At 41.8% G+C, this 26,740-nt stretch overlaps 2 protein-coding genes across 4 annotated transcripts; one reads left to right on the top strand and one right to left on the bottom strand.

The window, feature by feature from the left end:
• Positions 1–512: 512 nt before the first annotated feature.
• urb2 (URB2 ribosome biogenesis homolog) lies at positions 513–17,670 on the bottom strand. Of its 2 annotated transcripts, none has more exons than XM_058089303.1 (12): positions 17,423–17,670; positions 15,856–16,013; positions 15,608–15,784; positions 13,763–14,799; positions 13,534–13,672; positions 11,049–13,353; positions 10,659–10,819; positions 9,091–9,201; positions 6,926–7,162; positions 4,446–4,542; positions 3,010–3,143; positions 513–1,423 (listed from the first exon to the last, which is right to left on the bottom strand). In XM_058089303.1, exons 2-12 carry the CDS (start codon positions 15,979–15,981, stop codon positions 1,202–1,204), a joined length of 4,746 nt encoding a protein of 1,581 aa, XP_057945286.1. In that variant the 5' UTR covers positions 15,982–16,013; positions 17,423–17,670; the 3' UTR covers positions 513–1,201. The 2 variants fall into 2 exon arrangements, with proteins under 2 accessions (XP_057945286.1, XP_057945285.1); XM_058089302.1 differs by lacking the exon at positions 17,423–17,670 and adding an exon at positions 16,433–16,704 and having other exon boundaries at positions 514–1,423.
• On the top strand, positions 15,867–26,691 carry abcb10 (ATP-binding cassette, sub-family B (MDR/TAP), member 10). Of its 2 annotated transcripts, XM_058089305.1 has the most exons (15): positions 15,867–16,059; positions 17,590–17,726; positions 18,279–18,485; positions 18,589–18,791; positions 20,640–20,774; positions 20,954–21,100; positions 21,313–21,448; positions 21,552–21,647; positions 22,401–22,610; positions 22,699–22,778; positions 22,859–23,039; positions 23,247–23,290; positions 23,470–23,504; positions 23,604–23,662; positions 24,666–26,691. In XM_058089305.1, exons 1-15 carry the CDS (start codon positions 16,043–16,045, stop codon positions 24,857–24,859), a joined length of 1,881 nt encoding a protein of 626 aa, XP_057945288.1. In that variant the 5' UTR covers positions 15,867–16,042; the 3' UTR covers positions 24,860–26,691. The 2 variants fall into 2 exon arrangements, with proteins under 2 accessions (XP_057945288.1, XP_057945287.1); XM_058089304.1 differs by lacking the exon at positions 15,867–16,059 and having other exon boundaries at positions 16,095–17,726.
• Positions 26,692–26,740: the final 49 nt, after the last annotated feature.

The following is a 26,740-nucleotide window of genomic DNA, read 5'->3' as shown; positions in this document are numbered from 1 at the left end:
AATTGGGTGTTGTTTATACTTTTTTTTGAGAAAGGCATTAAGAGAGGAGGACATTGACACACCAGTGATCTGTTAATATTAAAATAGAAACCTTGTAAACTTCCATACGATTAACCCAATTCTAGAAGCCATGCATCAAAATACAAATGAAAGTCTGAGCAATCTGAGGGAAAAAAGACTAAATCCAGCATTTGTTATTTTGAACATGAACGTTTGGCCGGGTCATTCCAAAAGGTTTATTTTCATCTGTCAATTTTATGCTGCTATATGGAAGTGTTCATCAGGCACTTCACCTCTTTGACCGACTCTTTCACCATGCCGCACTGTGGCAATGAAGAACCTGTACCAAGAATACTAACCTCACAGATGAGCTCTTCTGCTAGTTTATTCTATCCATTTACCACCAGGAGGGGGATCAGTTTACAGGACTCTAAAGTAAATCTCATTATTATATATTTAATAGGTCAGTTCAGCATTACAGATAATCTCTATGGAGTCTTTTGAGGGGGTTTAGCATTAACGTAAGAATAAAATACGAGCTATTCATACACGCACAAAAAGCGCTGCATCGGCTTTATCTACAGAAGAGCACAGGGAATCCTAAAAATTGATGAGGTTGGTGAGACAGGCGTAGGGCGTTAACAGTTATTTTGCTCCGACAGCACAAAAATACTCCAGCTTCAGCTTTAATCGATGCAATTTCAAACGAGAGCTGTTATACACAAAAAAAGAGCAATATGGTTCTGGCACAATCTATCAAGTTGACTGAGATTGTACTAATCCCATTGATTCATTGCCTCGGCACTGCCACCAATCCATTAGCTAATGAGCAATGTTCTGTTTCTACCAGTAAACAAGATCATGTCATTTAAAAGGTTTGAAAAGGAAATTTGCAGTCAATTAATCCGTACTGAATCATTGGATTTTTAGCAGTTCAAAAAGAGAAATCATACCATAAACACATATTTACATGTTCCGTATGGGCTAAAATGGACATGTTGGATATATTTTGAGTATGTATTAATCAAGAGTGTGTGGGTAATACAGGGAAGACTACAGTATTGACAAAATTATTCTGTATTTTGTAGCAAATCAGTTTTTATACAGTTCCAATGCATAAAAAATGTAAAAGGAAAAAAAAAATACATTAAAAATCTGTTATCCACAGAAGCATAAATTACAAAATGGGTCGCCTGGGCCCTCACTGGAAGTTTGCCGTTTCATTTCCAACAGTGTACTTTTCCTCTCCTTGTCTCTGGGTTTTGTGGTAGTGCGTGTAGCTGCTATGGAGGTCATTTAACACCTCACGGACCCCGCTGGGCAGTCCTGCTGTTAGAAACTTGATATCCTGCTCCATGCACAGGTCCAGTATCTGGTAGATGCCCTCTGTCAGGTGCAGCTTAATGTCTGGCCGCAGAGTAACCTGAAAAGAGACGTGTGAGAGAGGCTTGTAAACTGACAGAGAGCAGCTAAGTAAATAACTAAATCCACCGTAAAACAACAGGATGTAAAACATTTACCTTTCAAATTACTGATAATACTGATAAGAGCCTACTTTAGTGGTCAATCATTTTGGTAGACACTCTAGTGTTGTGTTAGCTTTAGCATAGCTTCGATGCTAATATCAGCGTTGTGTTTACTGATATTCATTCATTCATTCATTTTCTACCGCTTTTTCCTCATGAGGGTCGCGGAGGTGCTGGAGCCTATCCCAGCTGTCTTTGGGCGAGAGGCAGGGTACACCCTGGACTGGTCGCCAGCCAATCACAGGGCACATATAGACAAACAACCATTCACGTGTTTACCAATATCAATATCTCAAACTCACATTTCAGCAACCACTTCATTAGTGTATCTTTTAAAAGGGGGCAATATTATAGAAATCAAACGTGGAAATCCTTTAGAGTGGTCAGTGTACAGCTTTTGTAGTAGTATTAAAGAATTACTAGCCACTGACATTGAGCCAACACACAGCCGTTATTGTCTAAATATCTGGCAACACAAGTGCCAACAAGATAATCGTGTCTTGCCAACAGGCAAGCGTGATAATGCTGGTGGTAGCGCTGTGGTCTGGAGCTGAACGCGTGCTGCCAGCACCAGGGAGCTGTGAATAACGTTGTCAATTTAGACATGTTCACTGTGAGGTGTGCTTACTTTTGTTGCCAGCTATTTAGACAATAATGTCTGTGTGTTGACGTATTGTCAGGATATAACTAATCTATACTTCTGTGCAAGCTGCACCCTGACTACTAATAGTATTTTTTCTTGAGAAGATACTAAAATGGTTGCTGAAATTGTCCATATAAAAATTTGATTCACTTAGCCATTTTGTCCAAACAATGCCAAATTGATTCATGGAAACAATAAAGCTAAATGACATTTGACTTTATAAATGTCCATCTTTTTAAAAAAGCGTTAAATGACTCAAACAGACACCTCTAACTCGCCTTTCTATTCATTTGTCTTGCCCCTGTGTCCCAACTTCTTCTCAGTGTGTTAATTCTGTTTCTGATAAATGCTGAGTCAAGTAGGCGTCACTTTAACTACAGACTGGTAGCAAAGCGGAGCCGTGTTCGTAAGCCAAGACGTGACTCACTGCCTTGAACCAACAGCGAGCCCGAAGCTTAATTCCAGAACATATGGAGTTAGAAAAAATTCAGAGCCCCGTTGGTGGAGATTTGGGGAACATTTCAAACTCATAACGATGGGGGGGGAAAAAAAAAAAAAAAAACTTTCCAACTCTTCTTCACAAATGTCTCTACTGTTATTGCGAGCGAAGAGTGCTACATCATCAGCTCAGCAGAAATTCCACTGCTTTATTTGTGTGTGTGTGTGTGTGTGTGTCACTCACAACTGCAGAAACAACCTGACAGTGGTGACAGATGGGTTTTGGATTAGTGAATATGTATGACTCTGTATGTTTTGATTGCTCTGTCACCTGTTCAAATTATGTTCCAATGCTAACAAAAATAAATCACTTTAAATGTGTGTGTGTGTGTGTGTGTGTACCTTTTGCAGCTCTGTGACGTATTGAGCCACCATGAAGGCTGACAGTGTGGTGAAGCTCTCAGAGATGCCAGCGATGTGGGAGTACATCCTTTCTACCAGTCGGGAACACTCGAGGTAAACTTCGCTATCTCCACCTGGAGAGACACACATTGACATCGTTTGTCAATACTCGAAACTATGAATCCACCATTGAGTACTATGTTCTGTACAGCTATTAAAAACTAAAAAGAATCCAAACCAAAGTCATGACTAATAGGCTTAATTACGGTAGCAGAGGATGACTTTGTGGAAAAAAAAATATACTAATAAAAAATACTTGGTTAACCACACTTTCCTCTCAGACTTGACACACGTTTGCCCTATATCAGTGATTTTAAACCTTTTTTGAGCCACGGCACGTTTTTTACATTGGAAAAATCTTGTGGCACACCACTAACCAAAAATGTTACAAAATGTCACCACGACCTCACACGTGCATCAATAAGTCTATCGGAGGAACAAGGTAGGTGTTGCCACACGGACCAATATTACATTGCTCTGCCAGTCTTTACACCACAGACACTCGACAGTAGCCACGTTTTTACATGACATGTTTTTCTCTTTCCGAATGACCTTTCGGGAAACAATGGTATCCATGGAAAAGAATATTCCAATCTCTTGTCTACATGCGCCGTGAAAATCAAACAAAATAGTCAATAGGGCATCCGCAGTAAAACGTAAACATCAACAACACGTGATACCGGCTTCCCCAAGTTTTTCTTTCACTTTCCGTTTGAGCGGGCACAAGGCACCTCAATCGGATTGGTTAAAGGAATATTCCATCCCTGTTCAATTCTTCCTGTTTGAGCAAATAAGCCAAATGCAATTGGAATATTTGGGTCCATGTATACTATTGACATAATATTTGCAAATGATGATTAATAAATGTTAATTATAAAAAGTCATATTGGATAATTCCTCACGGTACACCTGACGGTTTTGAAGGTACACTAGTGTGCCGCGGCACAGTGGTTGAAAATCACTGCCCTATATGACGACAGAATAGTAGCGATAGTCTTAAGTAACAAGACTATCTGATGAGGATCTGATGAGTTTGCTTGTGGATGTTTCCAACCAATTGGAATTGTTCAGCCAAGTGCTTTGGGGTATAAAAGAACACAATTTTTCCTCAGTAAAAATCCAAAACACCTTTGTAAAGGAACCTTGTGTATTGAAAAATATACTAGCACACACGTGGATGATTTAGCCTTCACAGGTTCCACAGCTTTTCAATTTCAATAACATAGCCAACTGTGGGGTGGCAGTCCATTTACTGTACTATATTAAGTTTTCCAAGTAGTGCAGATTAAATAAAATCCTTGCCGGGGCAAAAATCTGCCGTTTCATTTCACGCAAGTCGGGTTCAGTGCTATTTGTGGTATTAATCCTAAATCTACCTGCGTCACCGTCTCCTCTCTGACGACCCTCCTGCATGATTGAAGCCACCAGACGGTAAAAGACGTTCAAGAATGACGGCGCCGTGTTTAGCATCACCTGAATGCACACACAAAAAGAGATAAAGACATATAAGGCTTACTAAATTATAACAAGAACAGACTTGACTGCAGGGGGTTTAATATTATTAAACAAATTGATTCTAAATTCACCTTCAACATCTTCAAATGACTTTTTTTTAAGTGTGAGACCACAATGAATGTTTTTAGGGGTGTGGAAAAGGTAGGATAGTACTGCTTTAGGACGTAAAAAGCTGCTTCACTGGTCAGAGAAAAGTGAACCCAATACTTTTGGTTGTAAGGACATAAGGTCATGGAAAAAAATATTATTTTGCAGTACAATGCCATAGCTTTTCTCTGGGTACTCCGGTTTCCTCCCACATTCCAAAAACATGCTAGGTTAATTGGCGACTCCAAATCGTCCATAGGTATGAATGTGAGTGTGAATGGTTGTTTGTCTATATGTGCCCTGTGATTGGCTGGCGATCAGTCCAGGGTGTACCCCGCCTCTCGCCCGAAGACAGCTGGCATAGGCTCCAGCAACCCCCGCGACCCTCGTGAGGAAAAAGCGGTAGAAAATGAATGAATGAATGATTGAATGCCATAGCTATTGATGTAAGAATTTAGATTATTATCAAGAAAACCATGGAAATGGCTACATATGTGCTCTTACAAGCTATTTTTTTTTAATTGTACCAGGCATTAAAGTGAACAAAAACTGAAAGACTGGTCTAATATTTTTTCCATGACTGTAGCTTGGTTTGGTTGTAGGTTAAAAGACAAAAAGAAAAGCTAAAGTCTTGCGAGATGTACTCATGTGACATCATCGGGGTTACTTCAGGATTCTGCTGCATCTTCAGTGGTGTTCCACTAGAACTTTACAACCTCAGAGGCGTTCATCTTCAGAGCTTCCTTTGCATTTGTGTTCCCCAATTAGGAGCTGGTGAACTGACAGAAGGTGATGACAGAGAATTTTGACACAAAGGAGACGGAAGGCAGTGATGGATGAGGGTGGGAGGTGTAGTTGATCTCTCCAAACTCAAATGATTTCCATCAGCAAAATGTCAGCACTCACGCCCCCCACTCTGACCTATCACACCTCCCCACTTCAGCACACTCTCCTTTACCTTTACTCAGCCTGCATTGCGCACTCCAGTCACATCTTGCCCTTTCGTCTTGTGCTCCCTCCCTTCAGACTGGATTCACTTCCCTACCTCCAAATGTTCCTTCTTTTTCGCCACTGCTACAGTTTAACCTACCCCCCCCCCCCCCCCGCTGCAGGCTTCCACCGTGAAAAACATCTGATGTGAGTTAGCAAGTTCTTCCCCTGATTAAGTGGCTGCAGATGCACCATTTGTTCATCTGTAGCAGCCAGTAAAACAAGTCATCTCTTTTGCAGTGGTAAAGGTCTGGAGCAGCTTTCATTTTAATAGGGCGTGCATGTATACCATTTTCTTACAAGGGAGCATAGCGCATCCTCTGGAACATTATAAAACATTCATGGAACACTGAGCATTCTCTCTAAATGACTGCAAACAAATACGGGCATATTAGCATCTCCCTATGTCTTTCTGTTTGTGTATTTTGACCTCCACATCGTCGTAGAAGATTTCATTACATTACTTTGGGGGTTGTGGACCTTCAGTATCTCACAGATTTCAACTCTAAAGGCAAACACATTAATAATAATTGTGAATTACAGCGATATTTTCAGATTAGCATATCACTCTGCATGTTTTTGCTGTTTCATTTGGGTTTCGGGGACATGCGTACACACAGGAAGTTGATCAGAGTCACATCAAAGCAGTGAGACTATAGGCCAGGGGTGTCCAAAGTGCTGCCCGCGTTGAATAATGTGATTCAATTAACATTGTTAATTCAAGTCTTACATCCACTGCTGCTCCATAACTCATTCACTGTCAGAGACTTATTTATACGTTTTTTTTCCAATCTAACTACTCACTTCCAAAGACGACTTTTACTGTTTTTTTTGTATTTTTTTTGCGCAAGACGCACAAAGAGGTAATGATGCAACTCTACAATAGAAGCGAGCACCTTTTGGTGCAGTTTTAGGCCCAAAAAACGGCCACAAGGTGGCAGAAGTGCATTTTATAAACAGCCTGCATCTTTGCCATTGAAATACATTCTCTGCAGCAACCAGGAAGTGAAATGTTGCACAAAGGAGGTTATGCGTGCAAGGGACATTTTAAGGCATGCACATGCATGCGCAAAAACATGTACACACACAGTTCATTTGCAAATGTGAAAATTGTAAATGTTCATGGTGTTACATTTGTGTTATTTTCATGTAAAACTAAAATTGTTGGTGTTTATAATACTGTGGCATCGTTTAGTAGACATTTAGGCTAAAGTTTGTCTAAAAGTTGGTATGGTATGGCGACTGATTCTTCCACTGTACGTACCCGAGTGTGACACTGGATGATGGCAAAGAGAGCCTCATGAACTGCCAAGAATGCCGATTGGTAGACGGATGGGGTCAGGTGTTCAAGCGGCACAGCTTGAAGCGCTCCGAGGACCAAGGCCACATGATGGGGATTGGCAATAAGACCCTGGCGCAGCAGTGTCACTATTGCAGTGACAGTAGGAATAGTAAAGGTCAACGTCAAGGACAGGTCCTGACTGGATGACCTTATAAGACACTGGAACAGACAATTACACACAATTAGGAAGTTGCATAATGGCTTAAATACATTTTAATGGTGCACAACCTCAAGTTAATTCATGCTAGCATAGTGCCTGTTACCACACACATCAAATAACATGATCATTCATTCATTCATTCATTTTCTACCGCTTTTTCCTTGCTGGAGCCTATCCCAGCTGTCTTGGGGCGAGAGGCAGGGTACACCCTGGACTGGTCGCCAGCCAATCACAGGGCACATATAGACAAACAACCATTCACACTCACATTCATACCTATGGACAATTTGGAGTCACCAATTAACCTAGCATGTTTTTGGAATGTGGGAGGAAGCCGGAGTACCCGGAGAAAACCCACGCATGCACGGGGAGAACATGCAAACTCCACACAGAGATGGCCGAGGGTTAACATCATCATCTTACTAAAAAAAAAAAAAAAAGTACATCAGGGGTGTGAAACTGAATCACAAAGGGGGCCAGGTTGTGGGCTGAGCTAAACATTTTGCATAGTTTCGATTTCATTTCCAAAAACAAAAAAAACACCTTAAATTATATTAGAAAGGCAGGAAGTGAACAAATGTAACAGTTACTGATTGTAAAAGTACCAGATGGAGGGGTAGGATTTAATAAACTTTGCTTCTTCCTACTCCTTTTGGACATGTGGAACTGTGAACTGATTATGGGATGCACTCAATTGTAATCTGATGCATGTTCAAATGAAATAAAACCATTACCATTTTGATTGTGATTTTTGATGGACCACCTATTCAGTTTTTCATATCAACACAAAAACATCGCAATCCATAAGATGTGTAACCCGGAAAAGTTTGCAGCTGTGGAATGGGCAGATGCAACATTTCCCAGCATGCTGTTCTGTAGTTACAATTATAACTTGTGCCTCTTTAAGGTGTTATTTTGTATAGACAGGGTGTACTAGTTAAACGTGCTGTCATTTTTAGTCATGTACAGTTAAATTACTATATTATCCGCACTGTAAGGCGTATTTAAAACCCTTTAATTTTCTCAAAAAAATCGACAAGGTGCCTTATAATCTGGTTACAGTTCCAAAATCTGTAAAAATGCCCCCATGTGTTGTACCCAATAAACTTTTTCACCGCAGCAGCACCATCTACTTGATCTGATGGTTCCTGCCTTCACTTATATGAATTCTTCAGCACCCAAGTATAATTGGTTCATCTTCTGTCCAAGAACTTCATTCTTTTGTCTAGGCCATCAAACATTATAGCCTTAATTCCTGTGTGCTGCAACTGTGAAATCATCACCTCCCCATTCTGGGACAAACAACACTTACAAATAACACCCATAGTTTATTCTAACAAGAGAATATTCTTGGATCAGCTATTTGGATGCACCCCAAAAATGGATAGTTTCTTTGGTGGCCCATGCCACAATCCTCCACAGGATATTTAGTAAAACTTTTTTAATCAAAGTTATTTTTGAGCTTTGCTGGCATCATAGTACATCACAAGGGAAAACGAAAAACATGATGAATATGAATATGACGAATAGCCCCACATTGACCAAAAACTCTAACACAATGCCTGTTAAAACATATTTTGCTTTACTGATAGAAAACACATTTGAGCTTCACCATATGGTCCAGACAGGGAGTTGAAACATACTGTATGTACGTGTGTGTGTTTGCCGTTAGCCTGCTGAATCACTCCAAATGGCTGTCACATGTTCTTCTAGCACACGGTCAGTGAATGACTACAGATGAAAAACGCTAAAGCTTTTCTCTGTGACGCACACTGCTCCTTGCGCATGGTTTGTCAAGCGGTTCCTGATTTTGCATCAGACAGGAAATGTAAATGTACACTACACATCGCATGCTAATATACCAAGACAGTGATGGTGAGTTTGTACGACTGACCCAAAGAGTATTGCGTGTGTACTATTTACTTACCACCATAGCAGACAGAATCTGCGGTGCAAAGTGCCACAGAGCTTTGATGGAATGTTCAGGCAATTGACAGCAGAAAAGCAGCTTGGCAATGATGATGGCTGCAAGGACTTCCTGGAGACGATGGGGAAAAAGGAGGCACGGTTTTAATGCTGTAAACACTTGCATGTCAACATTATGTTCATCTGCACATGCTTATGTCTAAAAAGAGCTGCAGCAATTATTCAACCTTCACTTCGGAATTGTTGGTGTACTTTTTGTAACATCGTATTTAGCAATATGTCGGAGTGTGTCTAAATATAACCAGCATAATTTTAACATACTAAGTTAAATACAGTATCCCTTCACCACATTGCGCTTAACATTTTGCGGGTTATTTATTTTTTAATATATTAATAAATCATCTGTGGTGGTTAACTATAGCCTATTAGTTAAAATGTGTAAGCAAATTGTACACATTTTTCAACAAAGCATTTTTAAACATAAAATGACTACATTAATACAAATAAGACTTTCAGAAAATGCATTGAAAGACACACTGATATGTAGTATTCTACACTAGTCACTAGGTGGCAGCAGCCACCGCATGAAATCCCCAGACATCAAGGAACTCTCCTAGTGTTAATGTCTTGAGTGTGTATTATGTCTTATTTTCTATTTAGTCTACTAAATTGGGTAATATGAGTGCAAAGCTGACTATAGGGGTGTTATTTAATGTCCAGAGGGCTCTAAGGTTAAAACTATATTGACAGTTGTAAACAGGTGTTCTATGCTCCAACTTAAAATATTCAATTTATAAATAAAGGAACCCAACTTCACAGAAATGTATTCATGACTGTCAAATCTGAACCAATGAATTGCAATTAACGACAGATTACTGGACTTCTGACAGTGGTCAGTGGAGGGTTTTGATATGACCCACATGAGAAAATGTCAGAGCAACATTCTTTCGGGAGCGCTGCAAGGACGTGGGAGTGGAAAAAAGGTTTGTGCTTATTTGTGCTCAGAGCTGATTTGCTCATCAGGTCAAAATATGTGTGTCAGATGCCTCAAGAGGCAGGATACAGGCGACTCCATATTGCACCCATGTAGTGAACTAAAACAAACCTATAAGGAACCAAACAGGAAGTGAGTGCCAAATGGAGGTTTGGCACTCATTTGATTGGTTATACAGATGACGTGTGTTTGAGCGCTGCTTGGGAACAAATTGATGACAAATGGACAGGATGTCATTTTCTCCCCGTGTGTGCGTGGGTGGGTTTTCTCAGGGTCCTGCTGTTTCCTCCCACATTCCAAAAACGTGTATGTTAGGTTAATTGGCGACTCCAAATTGTGAGTGAGGGTGTGAATGGTCTATATCTGCCCTGCCCTGGCCATGGCGCCACCCCTGATGGATTGTGTGTGTATGTGTGTTGTGGGAGAACCAAACGAGGGTCTTGCACAGGGCACCACTGAACCACCACTGCAGTGTCAATCAAAACTGAACATATAATGTGTCCAACATTTGGGCTATGAATGCAAATATACATTTCTATTTTATAGACAAAATAAAAAACAAAAATAAAACACACCTTATAGTTTCCAGACCAGAGTTTAGAGGTGTCCAGACCGTCTCCGATCATCTGCAGCAGAAGGCTGAACTGGCAGGAAGTGCTGTTCTCCACCAGGTGGCGTAGCAGCTCCTGTACAGCTGGCTCCAGCTCACATGTTTCAGATGGAGACAGCCAAGGAGCTATGGAGAAATTCACCAAAAAGAACAATTTAGATTGCTGCAAGTACTGTAGGTCAATGTTGGAAACTACAAGTTACAATAGGTAAAGGATGTTAACTATTGTCATTTATGAAGCAATTTAAAAGCATTCGCATAGGAAAATACAGTACTGTACATGAAATACAGTATAAACAAAAATACTAAGAAACACCTCTGCTAAAGTGAATACAGTAACTAAAAGTTTATTTACCTGACAAAAGTCTGTGTACATTCTGAATGATCTGACTGAACATCCCTGCTTCTCTCTTCTTGTCCTCTTCTTGCTCCTCTTTTCCTCCAGTCTTCACCACTGTCTTATAAAAAGCCGAAAGGAAATGAAGAGAGGAAACCAGGAAGTCCATGGGTCTGGCTGCAGAGTTCATCTCTTTAAGAATCTGCTGTGAGAAACTCTGATAGAGTGTGTTGTGTCTCAAGGTAGTCTTGTCGTTGGACGTCGGCTCACATCGTAGCATGGTGGTGACCGTGTCTACCACAAAGGCTGGACTGAGGATGCGGTCGGCCTCGCTGATGTTCCGGGCCTTGAGGAGCGACTCCAAATGAGGTCTCAGTGAGGATGTCGTCCTTGTGAGCAACTGGGTCAAAGTGTCATCTAATGGTTTACTTCTCCCCAGGTTAGAGGTCATCGCCTTGGAAAAGGAGGCCAAAGATCCCAGCAGAAGCTGAAGAGACATTCCAGAGACGCTGGTATTTGATGGATTTTCCTTGCTGACAAGAAAGGAGGTAAAGCTGTCCAGATTGAGGCGCACGCTGCTGTTCCTGACTATAATCAGCTGGATCAAACACGTGATGAAATCTTCCATGGCTGCCATCAAATCCAACCAATCAGAGTTGCCGGTGGAGCTAAATTGTCCTTTCCTGCTGTGCCAGAAGAGTGTGGACACGACAGCCTGCAGCAGAGTGCTGCCGTAAATGATCTTCAGAACACTGTGGAAGTTTCTACTCTCCACGAGACAAGCAAGCATCCTGAGCAGCTTCCCCAGAAGTCCTGTGCAATCTTCCAGATCTGGAGCCTCAGAATGACAAGAGGCGGATGAGAGTATGAAGGTAAGAAGAAGAAAAACGGATGACAGATCCTCAGAGTTCATTCCATCCGAGTTTAGGCTTGATAAGATCTCCAGCAGGTCTATCAGCTCTTTGATTTGGGCATGACTTAAAAAGACAAACACCTGCCCAGATTGAGAAGACACTTTTATATCCTCCACTACCAGTGACGGACAAAGCTTGCCTGTTTTCTGGTATTTCTTGAGTGTCTGACAGATCTTAGGGACATGTGCTGCTGTTAAAACCCCCAAAATCCTTTGTGTGAGGGATCCGACCGTGGCGGAAAACAGTGAAGGCAACTCGACAAGAATGGAGCTTTGAAGAAGCTCTAAGGATATAAGAGAGATAGATAGTTGTTCTTTGCCTCTATCGGGCTGCTTCCTCAGGAGTGAACCGACCAGAACATCCACAACGCAGCGCACGTCGTCCTGATTCAAAAAGGCGGTGAGCAAAGGCAGATTTGTAGTGATGATATACCAGTGTGCAACACGGTAATTGCTGGAGTCCACGTTGCTTATCAGCCCGTCCCACACGCGATCATCTTCAGAACAAGCATGGAGCTCATCTCTAGCGATGATAGACCTTGCTGCACTGTGTAGGGACTCTGTAGTACTCGATGCCATGGGTGAGGCTGCCTCAAACAACACTTTCTTAAAATATTGCAAAGTATGAAGCTTGAGATGCACAAAGCTTAAGGGACTGCAGGATGGAGAGTGAGCAAAGGAATGGAGAAGATTCTCTAGGTTGGTTAAGGCCGGAGAATCAGAGAGAATTTCACTTTTACCGGGTATTTGGGCAGAATCGAATGATGTGTATTTGCTGCAGTGGAGGTGAAAGAGTGTGTCCACTTCCCTCCAAGTGTATCTGAGCAGAAGAATCGCCTCTTGAGTCTTCTGCTCCCATAGAGTCACGGTTTTAGATGCTTTTGGAGACTCTTTCTTTTTCATTTTCTTCTGAGCTGAACTCGCATTCGTTACTGTGGCTTTGTGCGTTTCTGTGGATAAAAGCTGCTGCAGGCTGCAGAGAACCTGCTGCATCTCCTCCATCGTGGTTTCAGCTTGTCTGACTAAGGGACCAGGAGAGGAATCATCTATCGTCTTCAGACTGAATAAAACAACATGAAGGAGCTGGCTAAGTGAAAAAAGCTTCAGTGATGCATCTTCCTTCTCTTGATCTCCATCGATCTCCATCATCTCTGCCTGCTGCTCTTTCTTTAACAGGTTAGGTATGATATATTTTTTCATTCTGTCCAACACTAATGTGCAGAGCTCAAGGCCCTGGGAGGGGGGACTATCGAGAACACTGGTTGTGAGTGAAGCGGAAACATTTTCAAACAGCAGTGGAGGGCGGAGGTTATCCAAAGATGGCCGACAGATCACAGACAGGAGCTCAGAGAAGAAGCAAGGCAACTGACGTAGCTTAGTGTAAGTCTGGAGAACACTGCGCAACATCATCTGTAGGGGAGTAAAAAGACAGGAATATATTTCAATTGAAGACAGCTGGGATAGGCTCCCAGCTGAATGAATGAATGAATGTTTAGCATTAGCTTTGTTCCCACCAAGCAGTACATTTGATATGTATTGTATTGCATTCAAGGTGTAATAAAACTGCATAAAAGAGGACAAGATCAAGACCTGTCTGGCCCGTTGGACTCGTGCTTCCATACATTCAGCATCGACCCAGGCTGAGGATAACAACTCATCCAGGTCTGGTTCCAGAATAAGGTGGTTGAGACCAAGCAGCACCTTCAAACAGCGGTACCATGCAGGTATGCTAAAACATGGGAATACAAGGCATGCTAAATCACCTGGTAAACAACATTTTAGCTGTAAAATCATTCTGAGTTGTAAAATGATGAGTTACCTCGGCTGGGCCTGATTGAAGAAGATTCGTACGAGGCTTCTGTAAAATTTGAACTGGACGTCTGCGTGTCTTATCCTGTCTGCTGTCACGTTGTAAATATCCGCAGACAGCGCCTGGCTGAGTAGCGATTCAACAGCCAGCAGGGCCAGACTCCAGCTTTCTGGGGAACAAGTCGAGGTGGAGGGGCACATATCCAAAGCGGGAACCAATCGTGTGAGGAAACAGAAACACAGCATCATCTGCTCTTCTTCGTTTTCTGCTCCAGCCTTTCTGTAGCTTTCCAGAAAGAACTTAAACAGCAGCGGTATTGTGCTTGATCTCACAGAATAGAGGAGCGGTGGTTCACAGGAACCCAGTTTGCAAAGTAAAGCCTGGGCAGGCCTTGGGGGGCCTTTTGTCCCAGGGGTGCCATGTTTCCTCGAATCCTCCTTGGAAGGAAGCAGTTCCTCCTTGTAGGATGCCAGGTGTCCAGCAGAGAAGAGAGACAACTGAATGATGGAGTCTATCTTGACACGCACATCTCTGCAGAGCTGTTGACTGAGTCGCAGATGTGTGTGGGAAGGTGTATACTCAGCAGATGTGAGCATGTGTCTGAGGACCACAAACGGTTGGATCATCTCGTTGGTGACCAAAGTCAAGACTCTGTTTGGATTGGCTTGTTGGCGCTGAACTTTTAAATAGGACGTTAAAACTTGCAGCAGCAACTCAAATAAATGAGCTGAATGCTTCTTTTCCTTTGGCTTGTTCTCCTCTAATTCTGGCTTTGGCATCCCATCACTTTGAGAGTCCAAGTCACGCACAGTGTCTGCTGTGAATTCAGGCTGATGAGATCCTGCAGGCAAGGCTTGCTGCAGCTGACAGCAAGCCAAGGAGCAAACTTTCACAGAGAGACTGACCATTAGTTCATATTTGGTGGTGAAGATAGACGAGAGAGCAGGGGATGAGAGGACACCCTGAAATACACTCAGCAGAGTGGAAACACCCACTGACAGCCTGGTGGGGTCGCTGGCACCCTCCTCAAGGAGGTCGAGTAGCAGCTGGAAGCAATTACAAAAGATCAATTTTCACTCACAACTGCTCTGGAGGCACACTGTACAATAGCGAACAAACATGAGTACACCATTATACAATTCAGCAGCCATATTATCTTCTCAAGGGACAATACAATAGAAACAAAACTTGGATATACATTGGAGTGGTCGGTGTTCAGCTTATACAGCAACTTAGATGTACTAGCCAAGGAAAAGAAAAAAAATGTGTCTAAATAGCTGGCAACACAAGTGAGTACCAAGATGGTGATGAAGGTGTCATGGTTTGAGGCTGCACGAGTGCTGCCGGCACTAGGGAGCTGCGGTTCATTCAGGGGAAACATGGAACATGAAAACTGCTGACATTTTGAAGCACAGCATCCTCTCCCCTGAGGAACTGGGCTGCATGGCATGGCACCCTGTACATCTCCAGCCATGGTGTGTAATATCACCCAGCTCCACCAGTGATGTCATCGTGGAGGAGTAACATCCTGTGCAGCTGTGGCAAATTCAATTCCCAAAAGGATTACAACGGTGCTAGTGAACAATGGTGCTCACAGGAAATATTGACACCGTGGACACAATTTGGACAATTTGACTGAGGTCTACTCACTTGGGTTGCCAGCTATTTAGACAATAATGGCTGCATGTCAACATTTTTTAAGGTTCGTAAATCAATACTGCGTTTCAAGCTGCACATTGGGCATTTCTAAAGTATTAAGAGAATAAAATGCTTGGTGAAATGTGAGGGGCCTACTCATTTTTGTGAGATACTGGACAATTTTTTATACGGAATTATTAAATTCACAATCCCCACCTGTGCCATGTTAAGCCGCATGCTGACAGTCTTTCCCTGCTTGAGAGCCATTTGGAGCTTACGGCTATGAAGAAAGTCATCCAGGTAATGCCACAAGCCTTCCAATATAGTTTGTGAGAACTGGATCTTTTTATTGTACCAGCCTGTCAGAGCATAAGTACACCAATCCAGCAAGACCTACAATGATACAAATATGATGCAATATATTAATCATATTGCAACTGCACACGTCTCCACGTTTTTTTTACCTGTTCCTTGTTGGGCAGCAAGCATTGACTGGAGATCCAGGCAAAACGTGCTAGCTTTAACTTGTCCTCCCATGGAGTCTGGGGGCTCTTCAGCTTCAGATGGATGCCAGAATACATGGCAGCCATCGCCGCAGATGTTGCTGATTCTCAGACCTAACCTGGCGTTCAGAAAGCACGTTATCTTGCGATGAGAATTAGATACACGTAAGTTATGACTGGTATTGCTAGAACAAACTCTTAACATATTTATACTGACACTGTCTTTACTTGCTAATGAAAAGTAACGTCTGTCTAGCTTCCACAGTGCAAACACATTAGCTTTAGCAACAATATTGTATTCTCAAAAATTGAAAAGTTCCTGTGATTGTATTTGTGGTGGATTATCCCCGAATTGGCAGGATTTCAAACTTCCACGCATATAACATGCTATCGACAGCTAACAAGATAGCATAACTAGCCAAACAAGCTACTCGGCTATCACTAACATCCACTCGTGATGCACTTAAAAGCTACTCTCATATATCAATGTTTATCAATAACTATACATGCTTAAAATATTTGTATATATCAAACTTACAATTTCTCAGATTACACGTGTCTTCAGTATTCACTTCGTATGACCTTTCAACTTCCATGCCCACTAAGCAAAAGCAATTGAAAATCGAGCAAAACACTCGTCAACAGTTAAATTTTCTATTCCGAACCATTGCCGCGGACCTGCTTTGAAAATCAGGACACATTGATAACATAACGTATTGTTTTTATAGTTATTTGCCATGTGTGTAGTCAAAATGTATTTTTGTTTATCACCGTGAATACAAATTACAAACACACTTATCAAGCATTGACCCCAATGCCTTTTCTTTGGGGAATAAAACCTGCTTCATTTTATGAAAATGTGATTTAAGTCTCTAACGTACACATTTTTAGAGACTCTCGACAACTTAATATTTGTAACACTACTGTGGGAGCTCGAGATGCGTTAATCTGGGATCGTTTGCTTTTGTCTGGCAAAGTTTGCTGGTATGGTCAGCCATTGAATTTCTTGTTTCCGAGACGGAGTCGTCTATTCATGTAAATGGGAACAGGGTCACCTTTCCTTGACGCTGCACTGGATAATTTTGTCTTCCGAATGTCTCGTTTGTTTTGAAAGGCTTTGTTTGTTTTGAATTAGCTGTTAAACACCAGCACATAAGCCGGCGCCTTGCCTGTTGACAAATCGTTAGCGGCAGATGACAGTGACAGGCGGGGTGTTGTTAGCTTCTTGTCGATAAGAGATAAACTTCTAGGCGCGTCTGTCAAATTCAGATAAACACGAACTATAACGGCTCCAACTCGACAATGTATAGGTAACACGCTGCCAAAATTATTCGGCTATGGAGACGTGACTACCGGAGATGTGACATTTCTCCTTCACTCACACCGGAAGATATATCTGATTCGTTCAACTGGTCTTTAAACCTGGACAACAATGCGTCTTTTAATTCGCATGTCAAAATGTACACACGGAGTGCCCTTACCCAACCTTCCACACCCCCGGTTCTTGTGGATGACATTCTCCCCTTACCGCCATCGGAAGCGACCAACGTCCGCATCGAGGACTTCGGCCTCCCCGCCAACCGGCCTCCTTCTCCCGCCTGTCACATCGGCTATCTCCCGTAGAGCTCTCTCCTCACTCTGCTCATACACCTCCAAGACGCGGACACACTCTCTCACACACATTGCCTTTGCCAGCTCATCGGCATCCTCCACATCCGGATCACTGAAGGGTCAGACCGACACGGACGTTGGACAAACACCGACGAGTGTCCCTCTGGAGGACGTGAAAAGGGTTTTGCGACTTGCTCACTCGGAGAGATGGAAACTCGCAGGTAAACTGATTTAGCGTGTCTTAACACTTAATGTTAGTGTAAAGGACAGGCGTTCCATATACTATGGGCGGCAAGTGCATGGCATAGTGACAAAGTAAAGTATGTACAATGTAAAGTAATATACTGTAGCAGAGAAAATGTAAAATGTACTACAGTAAGGTGTGTTTACATGCAGTATAACATGAGTGCACTGATAAGGTTTGCTATCAATATTCTTCATGTTACACATGTACGAGTCAAATTCAATCCCAATGCTGTCAACAGGTGCTGTATGTCCTCCATAATAAATGTTTTCAACTGAAAAATATAAGACAACCAACAGCTGGCATACTGTATGTCATCAATAGTGGTTTAAGAGAACAGGTTGAACAAAAATGTTCACAGTGATGAGTTCATCTGCATGAAAAGCTGACAACAAACATAACTACCATGCGTGTCTGTGCTTACATACTCGAAGCAGGAAGTATGTGGAAAGTAGCTTTGAAAGTTAGCATCCTGACTGCACCTTTTAATATTATCATGCTCAAAATTGTTCCATGTTCCTTCTCCCAGCTGCTGTGGGCTTCCTCACTGTGTCCAGTGCCGTCACCATGTCAGCCCCATTTCTCCTGGGCAGAGTAATCGACACGATCTACACGGCCGGAACAGACACTGAGGCGATGGTGTCCTCCCTCACATCGCTTTGTGCCATGTTGACAGGCGTGTTCCTTTGCGGTGGGGCTGCCAATGCCGCCAGAGTCTACCTCATGCAGACCTCAGGTGAGATGAGATGCTTGTACATTTGTCCTGAAGTGGATAAGCAGTAGGAAATGAATGTTCCACGGTAATTAACAAACTATTACTCCTTGTCATCTTCCTTCAGGGCAGCAGATTGTCCGCGATCTCCGTGCTTCTGTATTTTCCTCCATTCTCAGACAGGAAGTAGCGTTTTTCGACAGGAACAGGACAGGCGAGCTGATCAATCGACTCTCTGCAGATACAGCTGTGGTAGGCCGCTCCATCACAGACAATCTGTCTGATGGCCTGAGAGCTTTCGCTCAGGCAGCTGCTGGCGTCAGTATGATGGTGAGTGCAACCCTCCAGCTCTAAGAGTACAGTAACAATTAAGAATCTTAATGTCTTAAAGATGGTCAAGTTTCAACCAAATAAGATTCTAGATAAGCGCAACTGCTGTCAACCATTTCTGATTAGATTTAACCGTGTTAAATAGGATTGTTTCAACTAGTTAAGCATTGCCAAAGGCGTTATATTTTTAAAATCTTACCGTTATAAACCAAGTTTTTTTTAAGACATCGTAAATGTATTATAGGAAATTGGCACACAAAGAAACAAACAAAAATAAAAATGTAAGATGAAACTATAGTAACCCAGTGAAAAGATTCTCCAGAATCAAGAAGAAGCTAATGGTTTCTTTGCACAGTAAATCCTTATTTCTTCATGTTCCTGTAGAGCATCTGTTGTTCTGTTGTGACCTGAATGAAATTAACTTCCCAATTTAATTAGCGAGGAAGCATGTGACATCTGCTGTTTGCCAGAAATGCAACATGCTTCCAGGAAGTCCCAGAAACACAAGTATGTTGACAGCAGTGCTGTTGTGCATTCTATGGAAGTAAAAACCTTTTGTCTGCATGTTATGCTAATTCTGTGGTTCCCAAGGGGACACGCCCCCCACCACCGATTTTAAATACTGCACAGAAACTGATATGCCTTTATTTGTTTTTCTGTACTGTACAGATTGAATTCAAAACTGAAGCCAAGAAAATGCAGCAACATGTAGAGCTGTGAGGCATAAAAGTGTATTCAGTTATTCAAACGTTAAAATTGCATGTTGAGTATGATATATTTGTGATACATTGACGGTGCTCCCTGCCTCTCACCCCACCCCGCCAAAGTGGCCTATTTGAGAAGCACTACTCTCATCTGTTGGTAAACCGGTTTGAAGAAATCGGAGGAACAGGATATTGTGGCTTAGTTACAGCATCACGTTCATGTCAGCATGTCGCCATGGTTACTTAAGCTGCAAAGCAGGTACCTGTCAGTTCAGGTCTGTTATTAAATTGCCTTAAATATTATGCTGTAACCCTGACATATCATCAAATACCCACCGTTGTTTTTGTCCATACGGTATATTTTTACGTAAGTGAGAACCTCTCCATGTTGGTCATTTGTTAAGCACAACCTATAATGTGAATGTGAGCATGAATGTTTGTCTATATGTGTCCAGTGATTGACTGGGGAACAGTCCAGGGTGGACCGTGCCTCTCACCCAAAGTCGCCTGGGGTAGACTCCAGCTGAAAAGAATGACAACAAATACATTTTCACAACAGAGAGACAAAAAACTTGAGAGGAGTAACGTAACAAAAACTGACTTTTAACTCACAGAACTGAACACGTTTCCCAGTGGAAATATTAACTGTTAGATTAAGTGATTAAGTCCAGTGCTTCTCAAATATACCTGGGGGGGGGGGGGGGGGGTAGAGGCTGGGAGGACTTTCGGTATTAGTGCAGACCTGCCAGCCAACATGTAGGAATTTGTCTTACTCAGTGTGCAATTTGGCTCTTGAATACTCTTCACTGTACTGCTCTCCATTTGTTTGCATGTTGCTGGTTTCGAGTTCAGTCTGTACAGTACAGATAAATAGATAGATATCATCAGGTTCTCAATAGAATTTCAAATCAGGGGTTGTGAAAACATTTCTGTCCACGAGTGGGGACAGAAATAATTGAAAGCCACTGTAAAATAAAAGTTTTTTGCAAGCCTGTTGCGACCATCAAAGGTGGAAAATTACTTGGTGGACTTTGTACACGTATTCCATATCAATGCCGCACATATATGGTCTTTTTCAGTGTACTGCAAAAAGGCTCTCCACCTCCCATCTTTCATCGCTTGCTTTGTCCTTTCTTTTTCCTAGTTCTACGTCTCGCCCAGCCTGGCGAGCTTCATGCTGCTGATTGTCCCTCCTTTGGCCTGCGTGGCTGTGGTCTATGGCAGATATCTTCGCTCCATCTCAAAGCGCACGCAAGACGCCCTGGCCCAAGCCACACAGGTATACACTATACTCAAGCTCACCAGTTAAAGAAAAAGTTTGTTAGCCTTATTGAGATGTGATGATTAGGGCCATTTCAACATACTCTACTGCATATATTTGGCCATGGAAATGGTACAAACCTTACCAAGATTTACCAAGAAGTGCTAACGTCGTAATGGTATTGTTTGTGTGTGCAGTTGGCAGAGGAGCGCATCAGCAACTTGAGAACAGTCCGAGCTTTTGGTAAAGAACTGTCTGAAGTCAACACCTACACACAGAAAACTGATCAGGTCCTCAGCCTGGCCACCAAGGAAGCTGTTCTACGTGCTGCCTTCTTTGGAGCAGTAAGAATGTATGAGTGTGTGTATGCGTGTCAGTGAGGAGAGCCCGAAGCAATCTCACAATTGGCAAATAGATGCACTTTAGCTTCCTTTTTTATGCATAATAATTTTCTCATGTGGCTGACTTTTCACCATTAAAGTGATCATTCAGTTTATGTTTGATCAAGTAAAGGTGTGTTTTCCAACACTAAGTGTACTTGTGTGTTGTGTTTCAGACTGGCCTCACCGGTAACATCATGATCCTGTCTGTGCTCTACAAAGGAGGTCTTCTGATGGCCAGCCATCACATGACTGTGGGAGAACTCTCCTCATTCCTTATGTACACCTTCTGGGTGGGCATCAGCATTGCAGGTACCGTATATGACGCACCACTACTGACTGACACATGACTCTGTATCTACTGTATGTTTTCATGTAGTTCAAATAACCTTGCGTCATTCTGTTGGATGTGCAGGGTTAAGTACGTTCTACACAGAGCTGATGAAGGGTTTCGGTGCAGGAACAAGACTGTGGGAACTTCTGGACAGAAAGCCCGAGTTCCCTCTTAATGGTCAGTTTTCATATACATGAGCGTGAGCAAGTACGACATCATTTATCAAAACAAAAATAGAATGGTCTCATGGTACTGTAAGCAGATTAATTATTGGTCAATATTGTCTTGAGCCTCTTTAACTAATTTGCTGCCAAAGATGTACTTTTTTTTAATCTATCCGCTCGCTCCCTTGCATTTTTTGGCACGAGAGGCACAAACAGGTGATGATGTAACTCCACATAACACATGCACATACAGTACAGTTGCTAATGTCTAGCATATCCCTAATTGCTTTGTCATTTTAACATTTGAGAATACACAACAGAAAAATGATACCAAAAAAAAACACACATGCTAACATTAGCTTACCCTGTTGCTGTGCCTTAGCTCAGAGCTTTACGGTATCATAATACTTGGACTCAACCATTTTCTTGCTGCCTTCAGTCTCCTCTTGAACAAAAGGTGTCCCCTTCCTGTGGCCAAAAGCTACACAACAGCAGTAAAATACATAAGGGCACATTTACATTGCCTTCATTGTACCTTCTTTTTTTACAGTTTGAACACATTAGAAGATGATGATGATGAATATAATACAACACAAGTGTATGGCACTTTTCTAGGTACTAAAAGATGTTAAGGAAAATGCAAAGATGTCTGCTGGGACATAACGAAAAACACTCACACATGTATCTCTAATGTAGAAGTTCTCAAATCTTGCTTGTTTTTTTTTACGTATTGCATAAAGTTAAACCAAATCTGCTTCCTCCACAGAAGGTCAAGTTCTCCCTTCAGACCAGCTGAAAGGCCGTTTGGAGTTTCATGACGTCTCCTTTGCCTACCCGACCCGTAAAGAGGCTCCTATATTCCAGAATCTCAACCTGCATGTGCCGGCCGGTACCATCATGGCTGTAGTGGGACCTAGTGGGTCTGGAAAATCAACTCTGGTGTCACTGCTGCTCAGGCTTTATGACGCTGACTCAGGTAAGAATCGCTTGTTTAGTATCCATCTTCTGTTTGCATCCAAGTGAGAAGGTGGTGATTGTAGCTCAGTGCTTCACATCTCCTCCAGGCATCATTGCTGTGGATGGCCATGACATCAGAGACTTGAATCCTTACTGGCTCAGGAGCCACATCGGCACAGTCAGCCAGGTACAAATACTACTTTTTAAGCCTGAGTTTTTGTCACAAGTAATCACCTCTCTTTCACACACACACACACACACACACAGGAGCCGGTGCTGTTCTCTTGCTCTATTCGAGACAATATTGCATATGGCGCATCAGACCCAGACGCCGTGACCACAGAGGAAATCTATAGTGCAGCCCAAGTGGCCAACGCATACGACTTCATCCAGGCTTTTCCTAAAGGCTTTGACACTGTGGTGGGGGAGAAAGGAGTGCTGTTGTCAGGTAAGGATCACATGGTTGAATGACTGCTGGTACAAGGACTCTTGTACATGCACTCAGCTAGCTGTCCCTGAGATGTTATTTAGTTGGATCAGTGCCACCTGTTACTTTGTCCTGTATTGACAGTGTGAGTGTCTAAAAGCAAACATAGTCTTAGACATTTATTGTATGTATGCGAGTCTGTGAATAACCCTGGCGTTTGCGGTGCAGGTGGTCAGAAGCAGAGGATTGCAATTGCCAGAGCTCTTCTTAAGGTCAGTGAAGTGTCCTAATTATTTTACTGCTCGTCATCACCATGCAGAGAAACTAACACATCTGCATGGAGCAGGAATCAGTAATTTGACAAAGCTTACTCACAAGCAAATCGGAGTATAGCAAAGCAAGTGCTTTCATTCAGTCCTTTAAAACTTAAACTTGTGCTCTCTGTCATCAGAATCCGAAGATCCTACTGTTAGATGAGGCCACCAGGTATGACTTGAATACTATGGCATACATGTTAACGAGTTGGCTATTTGTGTTCTATCTACCTTCACTGTATTGACATGTTGTACAACGTCCCATCCTCAGTGCACTGGATGCAGAGAATGAGTTCCTAGTGCAGGAGGCTTTAGAGAGACTCATGGAAGGTGCGTCTCATTTTTATTTCCCCTTTTTAAGTCAAGACTATGTCAAATGACAGCTTCTGTAATGATATTGATGTTTCATTTCTTTCAAATAATGACATCAATATTGTCTCCTAATAATAGGGATGGCCGATGTTTGAACAAAAGTGAGATCGTTTTTTTCTCTCCCTATAATGATGTCGGTGTGCAACACCCTTGCTACCTCCGTATTTCTGCATTCTGGGACTATTTGCAAGTTTTGCCTTTTAGATTTGACAGTAAACATGACAGTAAAGTTACGTTTTTGAGGAAACAGGAAATCTAAATAAGAACACCGAACAGGAAACCAATTGAAAACCAAAACTAAAGTCCAACCTGCCATGCGGAACATGGCACATAGCGCTGGTTAAGCGATGGAGGGGGAGTACAGAGTTCTCCATCAATATTTCTAATCAAACATGGCACCTTAGGGAGAATCATTTGAAGTGTTTTGGTACTTTTTCTATAACTTGCATGCATATTGCAGGGCTTATTTGTCAGCTTAATGAAGTGCGGGAGTCTTTTACAACATGCACCTTAGAAGGCAGCTAAAGGGTCCTATGAGGATCACATCGCAGTTGTTCATTGTTCATTTACAGCGACGTCTGTCCGCGTTTTAGATAAGATATTAGACAGTTTTTATGTTAGTACATGTTGCTCATTAACATGTATGTTGTTTTCAAAGTCCCATTCATTTGTATTTTCTTAAATTAACTGAATGGTATTTGCGGACTTAGCTTTCATTTGCTTATTAATATTGCATATATTTATACGGCACATATACACCTTATGAATGTGAGTATGAATGGTTGTTTGTGCCCTATATGTGCCCTGCGATTGGTTGGCGACCAGAACAAACACAGCTGGGATAGGCTCCAGCATGCCCCCACAACCCTAGTGAGAATAAGCGGCATAGAAAATGGATGGACGGTACATGCACCCTGTTATTTATGTATTCCTTTGGCTTTCCTTTCTCACACATCAACAGGGAGGACTGTCCTCATCATTGCACATCGTCTGTCCACCATCCAGAACGCCAATGCAGTCGCAGTGCTGGACCAGCATCGTGTAGCCGAATGTGGCCAGCACGCAGCACTTCTGGAAAACAAACAGGGACTCTTTCGGAAACTAATGGAGAAGCAGGCTTTCCTGCAGGAGGAGCAGAAACGGGCAATGAGCTGATCCTTGCCCTGTAGATGAAAATGAGGTGAGAAGAATGACTTTATCACCACCAGAGCGTCACTGTGTGGGAGATATAAAGGGAGCGTGAAAGGGACCAAAAAAAAGGAGATGATAAGGCCCGTCATATGCTGCAAGTGTCCTTTTCACCAAGCAACAAGGCTGCGTGAAGAACATAAACAAGTACTAGCTAGTTAGTAGCTGAGCTGTATTTGATTCTACACTGAGAGAAGAACATGTTTAAAGATGCTTCTCGACGAAGAGAAACGTGTGGTTTTAAAACACTGTCATAGTGGATGTATAATATATTCAGGTACATGACACAACATGTAAATGTGCAACTAAAACCTCTCTTTTGGGGATGTATTGTAGTGTCCCAGCACTCTTCATTTTTTTTTCATTTTCACAGCTAAACCAAAATAAGAAAAGAATAGGATGTGAACCTCCTACTAAATGTGTATTTATGTTGTTAGTGTCGATATTTTGGTGGCTGATTTAACTTGAAGCTCACACAATGAGCCTTTTACAGAGTTTCAACCGTAGTGATATGACACAACTATGTATGGATGTGTTGATAACAGGAAGAACACTAAGACAAAAAAAGGTGTGTCTTAAATCAGTCCTATCTCCTAGTTCAGTACTATAATAATACACAAGTGCCAACTGAATTTATATTGAGATTCAGTTATGAGAGTTTATATTTTGGTATTCACGTATTCTCACATAATGCTCGTTATGATCTGCAACTACATACAGTGGAGCCTCCGAAAGACGAGCACAATCGGTTTTGGGGTGTTGTGCCGTTTGGTGTGTCTCACAGGAAATAATGCAGGCTGGGCCATAAGTTTCCATGCATGGAAAAAAAATAGTAATTCATGTTGGACAACTGGATTTATTTATGTATATAACATGCTCTATTTGATTGTTAATGGACTTGCATTAGCACAGTTGAAGTTATGTTTTTGTTATGATTCGGCCTTCAAGTGCTCCCAAAGATAGAAATTCGAGAAAAATTTGAGAGAAATTCCCTCATTCGAGGGATGAGATATGGGGATCTGATTTAAAACATAAAAAATATAAAAAAAAAATACATTAAAAAAATATCAAAAAATACAAAAAATATACATTGTACAGGAACTTATGGCCCCCACCCTGTAGAAATAATCCGTTCCAGGGTCAAACTGTTGCCATCAAGTGCCATCAATGTTTAAATCGTTTTCACATCAAGATGAGAAACAAGTTACAGAAACAAATTACCGAAATCTACTCATCATTCTCTATGAAATATTTGTATATTTGATATTACAAAGTTGTCTGCCCGCCTGTGTTTCCTTTGATTTATGTAAAATACTGCACAAAATAGAGATTTTGAAGTAATAGAAACAAATATTTAAAGGCTGTCGCCACATATTTTTCAGAAACTAGAGTTTAAATGCTTGCATTTTTTTCCAATTACTGTTTTATCATAAAAGTGCTTAAAATCATGGTGGAAGTTGAACTTTATTCATGTATTTAGTATTTAGTATATTGAAGTTGTCAGACATCTGCACATCAGTCAGAAGTTCTTTAATGTGTTTTACTGTCTCCATATGACATGATGTATTCTAAAACATACGTATAAATATACATTACACCATTGCATTAGTAACAATAAACCGTGTTCTCTCACTCTGCACTCACTTTTAACACTGAAGGTGCTTGTCAACATGATAAATGTCATTTATATATGTATATGTCATCAGTTTCTTAACAATATGAGCTAAATTATATATGTTAGGTTTGAAGTCATGTTTTGCTAAATTATTATAGTTTTGTGGGAAATAAAGTGAAATATATGTGGATTTTAAGGAAGTGTGTGAGTTTTTATGAAGTGTTTTACAGCTG

This window comes from Doryrhamphus excisus, chromosome 12 (genome assembly GCF_030265055.1).
Source record: "Doryrhamphus excisus isolate RoL2022-K1 chromosome 12, RoL_Dexc_1.0, whole genome shotgun sequence".
NCBI classification, from domain to species: Eukaryota; Metazoa; Chordata; class Actinopteri; order Syngnathiformes; family Syngnathidae; genus Doryrhamphus; species Doryrhamphus excisus.
Note: the sequence above shows the minus strand (reverse complement) of the source record. Positions and strands in the feature narration are given on the sequence as shown.